This window comes from Cynocephalus volans, chromosome 7 (genome assembly GCF_027409185.1).
Source record: "Cynocephalus volans isolate mCynVol1 chromosome 7, mCynVol1.pri, whole genome shotgun sequence".
In the NCBI taxonomy this organism is placed as follows: Eukaryota; Metazoa; Chordata; class Mammalia; order Dermoptera; family Cynocephalidae; genus Cynocephalus; species Cynocephalus volans.
In genome coordinates, this window is record NC_084466.1 from 1,192,363 (window position 1) to 1,204,645 (window position 12,283).

General features: G+C 42.6%; 1 protein-coding gene across 2 annotated transcripts in view; it reads right to left on the bottom strand.

The window, feature by feature from the left end:
- The window catches only part of CUL4A (cullin 4A), a 46,113-nt gene that overhangs the window by 15,944 nt on the left and 17,886 nt on the right, over positions 1–12,283 (bottom strand). For both annotated transcript variants that reach the window (XM_063101903.1, XM_063101902.1), the window contains 7 exons: positions 11,799–11,872; positions 9,647–9,809; positions 9,037–9,126; positions 7,920–8,002; positions 5,548–5,615; positions 3,093–3,211; positions 329–521 (listed from right to left, as the gene is read on the bottom strand). In XM_063101903.1, the coding sequence (XP_062957973.1) occupies positions 329–521; positions 3,093–3,211; positions 5,548–5,615; positions 7,920–8,002; positions 9,037–9,126; positions 9,647–9,809; positions 11,799–11,872 (790 nt within the window). The remainder of the gene's footprint in view (positions 1–328; positions 522–3,092; positions 3,212–5,547; positions 5,616–7,919; positions 8,003–9,036; positions 9,127–9,646; positions 9,810–11,798; positions 11,873–12,283) is intronic.

Consider the following 12,283-nt stretch of genomic DNA (forward strand, 5'->3'; position numbering starts at 1 on the left):
CCAATTCCTGAGCAGACATCCATTGCTTGTAATCAAGGTGGAGCATTAAGGTTGAGCTTTACAAAAGGCAACTGCAGAGCTGCTAGTCCAGGAAATACGAACTAGAATAAGCTTTTATCCCTTATGGAAATCTCTCACACACAGGCACATGCACAGGTGTATATATACACACACTTTGTTTTTTTGAAAATGTGTATCCGAATTAGGCTTGATAAAAATCCTTCCCCCACCCTCCTCATGAGGAGATCGAACATTTTGGGATAAAATTTGCTTCAGTTTTGCCTTATTTTCCCATGTTTAGAAAATGTCCAGAAATGTGGTTTTCTACCGATCAGTTCTGCAGGCTTGTTTGGCCTCTTGTTGATGAACGTCTCGAAAGACTCCTTCATCAAGTTGATGAACCTCTCGCTCCTCTGGAAGCACACCTCTATCACGTGGTCCACTCTGTCCTTGAAATCCAGCAGGTCCTGCACCATGTCTTTATCTTTCTCAGGGTTGATGACAAGTGTTGTCCCAAAAGTCTGCAAAGGCAAACAAACACCAAGTCGGCAACAGTTTATGACACCAGATGGTATTTTCTCCTGCTATCACAGAATGAGGACAGTTTAATAAAAACTAATTATTCTTGGTATTAAATACTTGATAATTTTAAAAGTTTCACAAATGAGTTCATATTTTAAAAATTAAGTAAATGGAAAATTGATGCTTTGGTCTTACAATTGTGCTTCTGGAAGAACTTATAAATTACTGCAGAAACGTCCACTGTTTTTTAAAGAACTTTGAACTTATAAGTTCCTCAAACAGAAATTAACTCGTTAATTCAACACACCTATCTGGATTTCCTGACTATAGTTTTCTTCCTCCATCATTTCTAATCACGAATGGCCTCAGTTTTTAGCCTGTATTTTAAATTCAAAAATGTTATATTAGATATTATTGAAAGTCTATGTGTGACAATAATAAATAGTTAACTGTTTGGTACAAACTATATGCTGAAGAGATAGTGAATATAATTGTTACTGGATTTTTTTTTTGAAAAACTGGTCTTAATAGAATATATACTTGCACTTAGGTGTTGCATATGCATGCCAGGGAGACCACTGGTGGAAAGGTGAACGTGAAATTGGCCTCAGTGCCTTCTGGAGAGGGAAGGTGTACAGCCAGCAGCTTGGGAGGACTTGCTTTTTACTCTATGCCCTTTTATATGCCCTGCATTTTAAATAATGCATATATACCACAAGGACCAGCTTTATTTTGATAATGGCATCCTATGTTGGATGTAATCTATTTTGTTACAGCGTAACTGTTTATCATTAACTGACACTCAGGAATGATGGTCCCATCACTGATTTTTACTACCCTTTGACTGACAACTGCAAAAGTGAACTTCTAGTGTTCAGCACACGTTTCCGTCCCTTGAAGACTATCTTGTTATAGAAATCCTAAATCTTCATTAGCTTTTCCTTAAAGAGCTTTATTGCTCATCTACTGTAACTCAGTTATGACTTTAAACTCAGTATCACTGTACAAAGTCTGGGAGGGGGGTGTTGTGTGTGTACAAGCTTTCCACATATAGATGGCTATGCAACTAAAGGCATGATTATTCCATAAAGCAGCATGCAAATTTTTATCTTTTTTATTTAATTGAAATATATATTGGGATAACTATAGATTCACTTACAGTACGTATAGTGAAGACAGATTCCTTGTATCTTTGTGTAGTTTTCCCCAATGGCAACATTTGGCAAAACTATAGAACGGTATCACAACCAGGAAACTGACACTGATACAGTCCACCACTCTTTTTCAGATTGCCTCAGTTTACCTGTAACTCATTTGTGAGTGTAATGCATTCCACACAACTCTATTACCTGTGTGGGTCTGTGTCTCCACCATCACATCAGAACAACCCCCATTCCTGCACAAGGGTCCCTCCTGTTGCTTTTACAGCCACCTCTACCCCTGCCCCCATCCCTAAACCTGCTAACTTTTAGTTGTCCTCCATCCCTAAATTTTGTCATTTCAAAAACGTTACATGCATAGACTCAAACAGTACGTAAACTTTCAAGACTGCTTTTCCTTTTTTGCTGAGCATAATTCCCTGGAGATTTTGTTTATCTTTTTTCACTCTGGGATCTAAGAATAGTCATTAGCAAACAAAACCACAAAGGCTTCTTCTGGACGTTCACTGTTCAAGCTGGAAAACTCTTCCTAGGACACACTGAATACACTGGCTCTCTGTGAAGGTGTTGATGTAAACCTTGACTCCTCCATTTCCACCAGGACCACCTGCAGAATGACCTCTCACTAAAGTGTCCTCTGCAGGTTTCTCAGGCTCAGCACCACTGACACTTTGGGCCAGACTGTTCTTTGTGGTGGGGGCCGTCCTGTGTACTTAGCAGCATCCCTCACCTTGCCTAGTAGATGTCAGCAACACCCTCTCTCTTGTGACAACCAGAAATGTCTCCAGGCTTCGCCAAGTGTCCCCTGCGGGTAAGGTGGTGCCCTGGACCAAAACCCCCTGGTCTTCAGTGAGGTCCTACCTCAGCACAGAAGGAGCACTTCTGTTGGGCAGGACACACGAAACAGAAGGTAACACCCAAGAAGCCACTGCATGATGGTTTGAATTGGGCATGTTTTAGACACAGAAAAAATGCTTTGGAAACACGAAAAGTGTGAGTTTACGTAATAAATCCTAAACTTGGATTGCGTTAGGAAATGAAGTAGCATACCGACCAAGTAATAAATCCTAAACTTGGATTGCGTTAGGAAATGAAGCAGCATACCGACCAACCCGACATAAGAAGATGTACAAAAGTTCTCACTGAGCAAAGCATGAGGAGATCATATTTGGAAAGCAGGTTCACAATCACTTCTTGAAAATCATGATTGTAGAATTAAATTAGTATTCATTAAGGTTATGATGAACGGCCAAATGTTTGTTCTGTAAGCCATATGCTTCTACCTGGGTGGCATTCACCCTCCACCCTACCATCTGTTACAAAACATGAAAGGTTCCCAAAACTGTCCAATTCCCCGTGCCAGGGCACTGAGTGTTCCGAGGAGGGCCTGCCCCCGAGACCGCCGCGTACCTTGATGTACTCGCTCCAGTGCTGCAGCAGTGCCTGCTGCCCGCCCTTTACCCGGCTGAACAGCTGGTACATCTGCGTGAGATCGGGCACTCTGTTCTCATCAAGTAAGTGGTCGAGCCCTGAGATTGCGCAGATTACAGCAGCGAGTCAGTGCTAATGACGCTGATCCAAGATGTAGCACTTGCCACAAAACGTTAACATGCGACGCAGAAACTCGGGGGAACATGCACCTCTCTGTGTATTTCTGTGGAGGCAGTTGGTCTAACCATCTGAGACAGACCCTGTGAGGTGACTCTCATTTCCTTGCATATGTTGGGAGATGCACCATTTATTTCTCCATGTCACTAAAGTCCTCTTACTTCACTAAAGTAGCGATGTTCGGAAACATGGTTATGCCAACTGCTTAACCTGGGAGGTTCGTGATTTCAAGCTACTTCTGATTTCCTCCACCACTCACAAAATGTATTTGTTAAAAGCTAAGCTACCAAATCTAATTTTTATTGGTTAATTTTATTCACACGTATAATAAAGTAGGAGAGAAAAACATTTACTATTCACCAGATATTTTGAAGTAATTAACATAGCATTTAAAAGTTTTTATTGTTTTAGGAATTTAAATTTTACAAAGATTTTCTAAAACCAAACCACAATCCGAAGAATCTTCATAGCAGGGTTTCTAAACATTTGCTATATGCTAGCTATGGAGCAGCAGCTAAGTCAGAGCAGTGGAGCTGCAAGCTAGCCGTGCTACCGCACAGATCTCAGATTCTTCTGTAAGGTGGGCACAGACATGCAGTGGCGTTATAACCCTGAGCTAGAGCTCCAAATGTCTGCTATTTCTCTAAATTACATTTTTATCTACTGTTGTAAATAAACATTATATTTTACAATCTATCTTACTGAAACCCCAAATGTCTTCTTTAAGAATGCAAAAATATAGCTTTTTAACTTTTTAAAATGCTTCTACTAAAATTTAGAGCAAGCTTTTTACCTATAACAATTACCATTTTCTTAAAGAAATTTTGCTCAACAAAATAGGCAATCAATCAATTTATGTAAATTTCTACTATTTATTTGAAGTCTTTTTTTTCTTATAGAGTGACTCCTTTTTAAAAAACACCTGATACAAATTCTGAATGCATTTGTTCGTAGGTGTACAGTAAGTTACAACCTCTCTCATGTGAGAATATACCAGCCGTGCAGGTTCCAGTGTGGCAGAAGTAGAAAACATATCCAGACTGGAACCATGGATCTCAGCTGGTAGCTATGTGGTCCCAGGAACGAATATCAAGCTGTTTTGAGCCTCAGGTTTCTTATTTGCAAAATGGGGATAATTATTTCACAGGACTGTTAAAAGATTAAAAGATATTTACATGAAGCGTAGCCATTTGTAATAGTACATATTCAGTAATGTTAATTCTCTTCTCTTTTGGCTTTATTCTACTTTCAGTAGGAGGTCCTAATTTTAAGTATCTCATTAGAGATAATACTCTTATCTGGCAAAGCAGAATCCAAACCAGAATATATATGGGTACTATTTAGGGCCTTCCCAAAGTTAAACTTTAAGATCTCCAATAGCTTGAAAGAGATCCTGTAATTTCCAAATACATTTAAAATGACTTTTAAATTGTAATATTAAATACTCAATTTATAAAAAGTGACATTAGTACCGAAGTGTTATAAAAGGTTAGACCGTGCTCATCATAATTTCCAAAGAATTAAGCACACTTTGAAGGCTGGAAATAAAAACAAAACAAAGATCAAGCTGAATGTATCAGCATTAACATTAAAAGAACAGGCTACAAGAGGCAGGCTCACTCCTGCTTCTTGAGCACAGCCTGGACCACCACCAGGGGTTCAAAATGAAAGTCAACCTGTGCAATCATCGACATAACATGTTTTCTTGTCTTCAACAAAACCAGCAGAGAAGAACACACTCTGCTTAAGCAGACCACACATCTGGCAGTTCATTAGACACTAAGATTCATGAACATCTCGCAGTTGGTGTGACCGTGCACACCACACTTGCCGAGGCTCCTGGCTCCACAGCTGTTTGTCAGAGTGTACATGAAAAATGATGCAATAAAAGAAAACAAATATCAAACAAGTATCCAAGCTGGAAGCTGCTTCTACTATGCGGGTGTCTTAATGCTCTAGAGCACCCACACTTCAGCACATTTGCAGCTCAGAGGGTCTCCTGGGACCTACCAGCCTGGAGAGTATTTAATGGGACTTTAGCAGTAAATGTAGTTCTATCAGATGCCTTATACTATTTCTCTCAATTACTTATTTTTTCCCCTCAATGGCTAATATGTTCATTAGAAAAAATTCCTAATGATTGTCTTATGAAAATAACAAATGTCTTTACATTGCTATTTACAATGTTTCCCTTACTTTTCTGATGAATTAAGGATTATCATTCAGTTTAATTCACACACGAGTTAGGAAAATCTACCTTTCTGTAGAATTGCTGTTAAATGCTCTCCTAATAGCTGTTTCTCCACACAAGCAATAAGTGGTTTCCTATATAAGGCAAAAAGAATAAGCGTTAGAAATAAAGTTTAAAGGAGAGACTTCAGTTAGCTGTAAAAGATGGGTTCAATGCCTAAAACAGATATAGTGTATAGCCCATCAGAAACCAAAGGATTAGAGGAAGATCTTTCCTCACACAAACAGATAATGATAACTACTCTTGATAATGACTCTGAGCAGCCCTTTCTAAAAACTGTTTACTGAATGACACAAATAGGTTAACAGATGGGTCCAGGGAAGAAGGGATGCTGCAGACAGGTGAGCATGTCTGAGGATAAAGCCTACGTGTGAGGTTTTGAATTTCGGTTTTGCCATACATCATGGGGTATTTACTGTCACTTGCTGATGGGTTTTCTGAACTGTAGACGTAAATTCCACAGCAGAGTCCACAGCCCTAAAGAGCTTGTGGAGCAATTCCACGTGGTGTAGTGCTCATGGCCGTGTGAACCTCCTAGGCACAGTTGTAACTACTGAAACACAGCCCCCAGTGGCCCAGGGGGACAGGTTTGAGTGTTTTCTGTGATAAACTTCTTGCTCAGAGTTGGGGCTGGCCTCTCACCCCATCACCTCTAACGGTTCTCTGCCCTTGATGTGGCTTCCCACTGTATTCTTGACACTGCCACCATTAGCTTCCCAAGACACAGGTGGTCTGAGTGTCACCCCTTCTGGAGTCCAGACCGGCACTTGTGGAACCCCAGAGATCCAGCCCAGGATACATGTCCCCAATCATCTTCTACCCCAAGCCCTCCCCTCGTCTACTCCTATGGCTTTATCTTTGTCCCACTCTTCTTTCTGCCTGTCATCTCCCATGGTCACAAAGCAAAATCCTACTTATCATGGAAGCTCCTTCTGGAGGTCTGAGAGGTCTGTGTCACACAGAGCAGGACATCTGAAAATCTGAGAGCTCAGCCAGTGTGACTCATATTCGCAGGGTACTCAGGATTATTCTTCCTGGTTTCTCCTTATTATTTTCACTTTCGTTCTTTTCAGAAGGTCAGAGCACCTGCTTTATTTCAAGGATTATGAATTCTAGCCACCTTCCCCAGCCTTCATTCTACAGTTTACAAGAGACCTTTAATGTAACATCTTACTCAAATCTCATGTGACCCCACAGAGAAAGGCAGGGCAGACATTCCTCCCCCTCCACTGTAAACAGGAGAAGACAGAGCTTGGGGCGCTGGTGAGCACAAAGCTATGGGTAGGCCCAGTGAGCGGGCATCTTGGCCTGGGCGACTCCATTCTCCCTGCTGTTCCCTGTGTCTCCGGCTGCGTCTTCTCAGTCACCTGTGGGCACCTCCCCCGCTCCCCAGTTATATGGACACATGATACAAACACAGCACGATCCCCGACAATCCCGCCCTGGCTGCAGCCCACTCTGGTCTGCAGATCCCAGATTTCCCACAGGCTTCCCCGACTCAGTATATCTACGGGCAGCTTCATCTTCTCTCTCATGTCATGGCTACTTTCTGTATTCTCACTCTGTATGTGTCACAGTCCTGTCCCTGTCTTTCGTCCTGCCTGCCCCCTTCCCAACCGAGTCAATTTTTGCACATTCTACCATTTTCATCTCTCTTCCAGATACTCCTTTTCTTTTTCTCTTTCTTTATCTCTTTTTCGTGACCGGCACTCAGCCAGTGAGTGTACCGGCCATTCCTATATAGGATCCGAACCCGCGGCCGCTGGGAGCGTTGCCGCGCTCCCAGCGCAGCACCCTCCCGAGTGCGCCACAGGCTCGGCCCTCTTTTTCTCTTTCTTTAAATAGATATCCCCTTCTCTTCTATCTCCTACACCTCTGTTCTAATCTCTCATCCTGTGAATAAATATGTGCCTAACACAGACACTCACATAACCTCTCCTTTTACTTTTCGTAGCTATTCATCAACCTCAGGTTTAGAGGGAAAAAATTAGATAAAAAGAGAAATAATGTGACAGTACCACCAGTAAAAATAACAGCTATATAAGATGTCTAACAAAAAGGTCACAATCAAAATAGTTTAATATTCAATGATATACCATTAACGCAAATAGAATCCCTTCTCTCAAAACCCAAAGATGCCAAGTATCTCAGCTGGAATTACTACATTTGTAAAATAACTCACAATGGGGCACTTAGTAGAAAGTGTAATTTACAAGTGCTGAGTAATGACAACTAGTGTAAGAAAAATATGCCAGGAGCAAAAATACTCTCAAATAGTACTAATGAATTGACAAAGATACCACTTAATTCAACAACCAGCCAGAAAAGCTTTTTCCTATGGTGAAATTGCAAAAACTCGATAAACAAACAGTACTTACTGTGTGCTATGGTCTAAATATGTGATCACTCGGTCTCCTTCTTCTTCTAAACGTTTACTTACATGGTTAAGATATTCAGGAACCTTCCAAACAAAACATTTAAACATATTAGTAACAAAAAGATTCTTGACATCAATCCAAAAAACTGAAATTTTGTTTTCCTTATAAAAAAAAAAAAAGCAGAATATATATTCAAGTCAAATATTAACACAGATTAATGGGGGGTGGTTGGGTGGGAAGGGGGTACGAGGGAGACAGTAAAACGTTTCCTGAAGCTCAGTTCTGGAGACTCACCTGCAGCTCTGGAACCAGGCCCAGCTGCACTTCACCACGAGGCCTTGAGGGGGTGGGGAGGGTGCACAGCCTAATGGCAATGTCCCCCCTCCAGACACACACACGGCTAGGCCTGCACAAGCTGATCAACAGACTGGCTGTTCATTTGGAGACACCAGACAACATGGCTGCAGTCCACATTTCCAGTGGTGAACAGTGTCCCTGCTGCCCCCAGCACAGGAATGGTCCCAGGACATGGGCTTTGAGGCTCTGCTATGGGTGGCTGCAGCCAGGCCCAGCATCTGTCATGAAACTTCCTCTCCAAAACCAGGATTGAGGAACCATCTAGTGTACCAACAAGTGACACTGGGTGACACTCCAGAGGGGCTTCCTTTAACACTGTCCTCTACTATCTGAGAAACTGGTTAAGTTTTTTTGGTTCATATTAATATTACACACATTTTGTCACATGGCGTTTTTAGGAAATATTTTTCTATGCTTCACAGGGATGAAAAATTTTGATACATTTTACATTTCACATTTAGGATTTATTTTTTATCCTCTTGCATAAACTTGAGTTCCTTTACGTGTTTCAGAAACTAACTTACTGGCTTTTTACTTGCAGGAGGAGGGCAATAAAATAGTTTCTAAGTTAAGTGGAAAAAAATTAAACTTTTACTATAATGTGAATGACACTCATTACTGGGGATTTCAGCTAGTTTGATCTTTCAGAAGGTTTCAATAAAATGTTTGTATGTGTGTGAAGACAAACATTAAGAAATTACACTTAGGTGCACATCTATGGAAATGAAAAAGGCAATTCAGAAACATTTCAGTGTCTCACCTCTCTTTCCTGCATTAATCTTTGGCCTTCTGCAGCATATAAACAATTAGTCTCTTCCAAAAATTTCAGTTCAAATGAATCTTTATATACCTAAGAAATGAGCAGAGTTATTGACTGATTTCAGTAAAGAAACTAATCTTCTCAAGTCTTAATGTAGCCCAGCTTCTGCAGGGCAGGCTGCAGACACCTGGACTGGCTGCACTCTCTACTCTGGGGCTGCAGCTAGGCCTCTGGCACCCTTTGCCTTGGAGCATGAGCCCATGTGTGTGAGGCTCTGCACACACAAAAGAACTTAGCCCTTTGCCTTTTATATGTGTTGCCAATGTTTTTTTCCAGCTTGCCACTGATTCTGTCTTTGTTTATGGCACACTTCCCATGAGAACATCTGCACTTCTACACAGTCACACTTACCAGTCTTGTCTTTCGTGGTGCTTGGTATAGTATTAGCCTAAGTCACTCCCCTTTTAGGGATTAAATAAGTCTCCACATTTTCTACACATACTTTTTTGATTTCATTTTTCACTTCCATCTTGGTTACATTCATTTATTTTGATGTAAGTAGTCAAGCTTTCCCCCCCATAAACTACAGGAAGAAATCATTGGTGTTTACCTGGAGGTCAGCGAGCATGCTCAGCAGGCTCCGCAGCAAGCTTCTGTCCACCGCTTCACCATTTCTCTCTCGCTCAATTAGCAGAAGAATTCCATCAATGGTTTTATTCTGAACCATTTTATCACTAATAATATGGTTTCTAAACAGTTCTAATCCCATATCCCTGTATAAATAGTAAAAAACAAAACTATATTTTAGTTTCATGCGTTAGAAGTTTTAGGTGAAGCTCTAGCTATGCTATGAATGTCATCCAAAAAAATGTTAATTTACTAATCTCTAAATCCAGGTGTTGGGAATTCCACTAAAAAATTGTTTTATTTTTGGCCAGTCTTGCATTCCTTGTCTTTCCTTCCCTAAGCAGGGCTGTTCTATTTTCCTGGACGATGTCAGTCAGACTGTCACAAGAAGAGGCACTGTGACATTCCTGGGTCACGCAGGCCACTGAGGATTACAATGACTCTGCACAACTGGCTGGCCTTCAGCCCAGGCTCACCCCATTCCTCCTGGGTGAGCAACTGGAGGTGCTCAAGGCATATCGGTTTCACTACCCCCACCCCTCTCTCCACCGCCCTTCATCAGCCTTTTGGTGTCCTTCCTTTCCTCAGCCGTCCCACCCTGGGGCCTGTCATCCAGCAAATCACTTGGTACCCCCTAAATTTGGTCTTTTCCAGTGCAGAAGAGAACTGAAAATGTGACTTCTAAGAGCTCGTCATGCTCGTCGCTCAAGGCCTGAGCAATTTCAGGAGACAATTTGGCTGCCAGACTGTCGACAAAACCTCCGTGAGCTGCTTCTGCACTTCTGCTGGTCCCCTCATTGCCAGACTCTTCATTAGTGAAGGGACAGAAATACAGACGCTAGGCTCCTGCCAGGTATCCTGAGCTGGCATCTCAGGGGCAGCAGGGGTGGGTGGCCTGCAGGTGAGTGGCCGCGGGCATGCTCAGGGTGTGGTGGACAACCTGCACACCACAGCCACAGCAAACCTCTCTCCTATTCCCTGGGTGGGGGGAATTTCAATGAGAACAGAGTGTCCAAAGCAGCAAAGTTGTTAGGCTGCATAAAATAAGAACCCAAACTGTCTTCTGGATTCAGTAACGTGGGCATCACTGACATCATAGGAGAGAGCAGAGATCATACTGCCTTGGGTTAGAGTACCAGGGTGGAGAGAAAGCAGGAGAAGCAAGCAGCTTTTCAAAGAACTTGGGTTTAAAGGTAATGAGAGAGTGCAACGTCACTTGCATTTTTATACGGGAGAAGAATGAACTTCTCCATCAACAGAGAACAAGAAAAATCAGAGGACGAGATTAGATACAAGCTCTTGTTTAAAGTGGGGCTTGTAGGGGGATGGACAGGATTCGCCCCCTAAGGGGAAGTCACACAGAGACATAGAGGGAGCAGCCGAAGTTACAGAAGCCAACGAGGAGGGACTCCAGAGTGCCTACTGGGAGACCCCGAGCAATTCTGGGGAGGAGCTCCCAGTGTATACAGCCCCTAAAAAATGATGAATGGTTAGAAGCAAAGATTGAAACGACAGGCCTTGAAACGTAAATGAACCTGGACAGCTGCTCTTGTGCCTAAGAGACGAGAAGGCCACACAAGCCACTGCAGGGGTGGGGGCTGCACCACCTCCGGGGTCATGATCTCGCAAGCAAGTGGGCAGTCTCTCTCAGAGTTTCAACTGGAGCACAGGAACGAGTCGCTCCCAGCTCAAACTCAAGCCACCAGAGAGGGAACCGAGTCCCTCAGTCTTTTCCCTCACAGCCAAAGCTAGAAGTGTGCCATTAGCTCCAGATGGTTCTGAAGCCTAGAGCCCCATTAAAGAAACATGTTTCCACAGCATGGAGCTCCTGGGGACGCCAAGCTGTGAAACCTGGAGAAGTGCCAGGACTGGCTCCTCCCCAGGAGCCCGCCTGCCTGGCCCCTTCCCATCACCTCTCCCTGCTGGCTGGAAGCCCTGGCACTTCAAAGTTGAGACCTCCCGCTTGGACCCAGACATTTGCATTAATGATTCTGGCTGACATAAAACACTATAAAAATGAAGGACACAGATGAATGATCATATACACTTCACCAAACTAGCCTGCTGAAGAGACAAATCAGATGTAAACTTTAGCTGCAGCAGCAGATGCAGCTCTGCTAGCTGATGACACTCACCAGATAGAAGGAAGCATGGAGTTCTGAAGCACGTAAGTGCGATCCAAAAACAAGAAAATGCTTCTAATCATGATCTGAAAACCGGGAAGAAAACAATTTGTTTACATATTTTATTAACAAGATATCCAGGACTGGACTCTTTGGATTGTTATTATGCTAGCTGTCTCAAATCTAACAACGATTGTTTCTTGATGCAAAGATGCTGCCCATCAAGGCCCTCGCATTTGTTTTTTTCCTAAATTTAACTTTTCCCATTGATGTTTGACTTTCATCTCTTTAATATAGTAAATCAGACTACAGAGATTTTAAAGCACTTAGCCTAAAGGACATCTTTTAAATTTGGTCATTTACAGGAAGTGCCCTGGGCTCCCAAGCCGGGGTGGTGGGGGGCCAAGTGCCTCAGCCATGTCCCACCCCATCATCTGCATCCAGCCCAGCAATGACTGAGCTGCTAGAAGCACCCCGGTCTCCCCTGCCGGATTGAG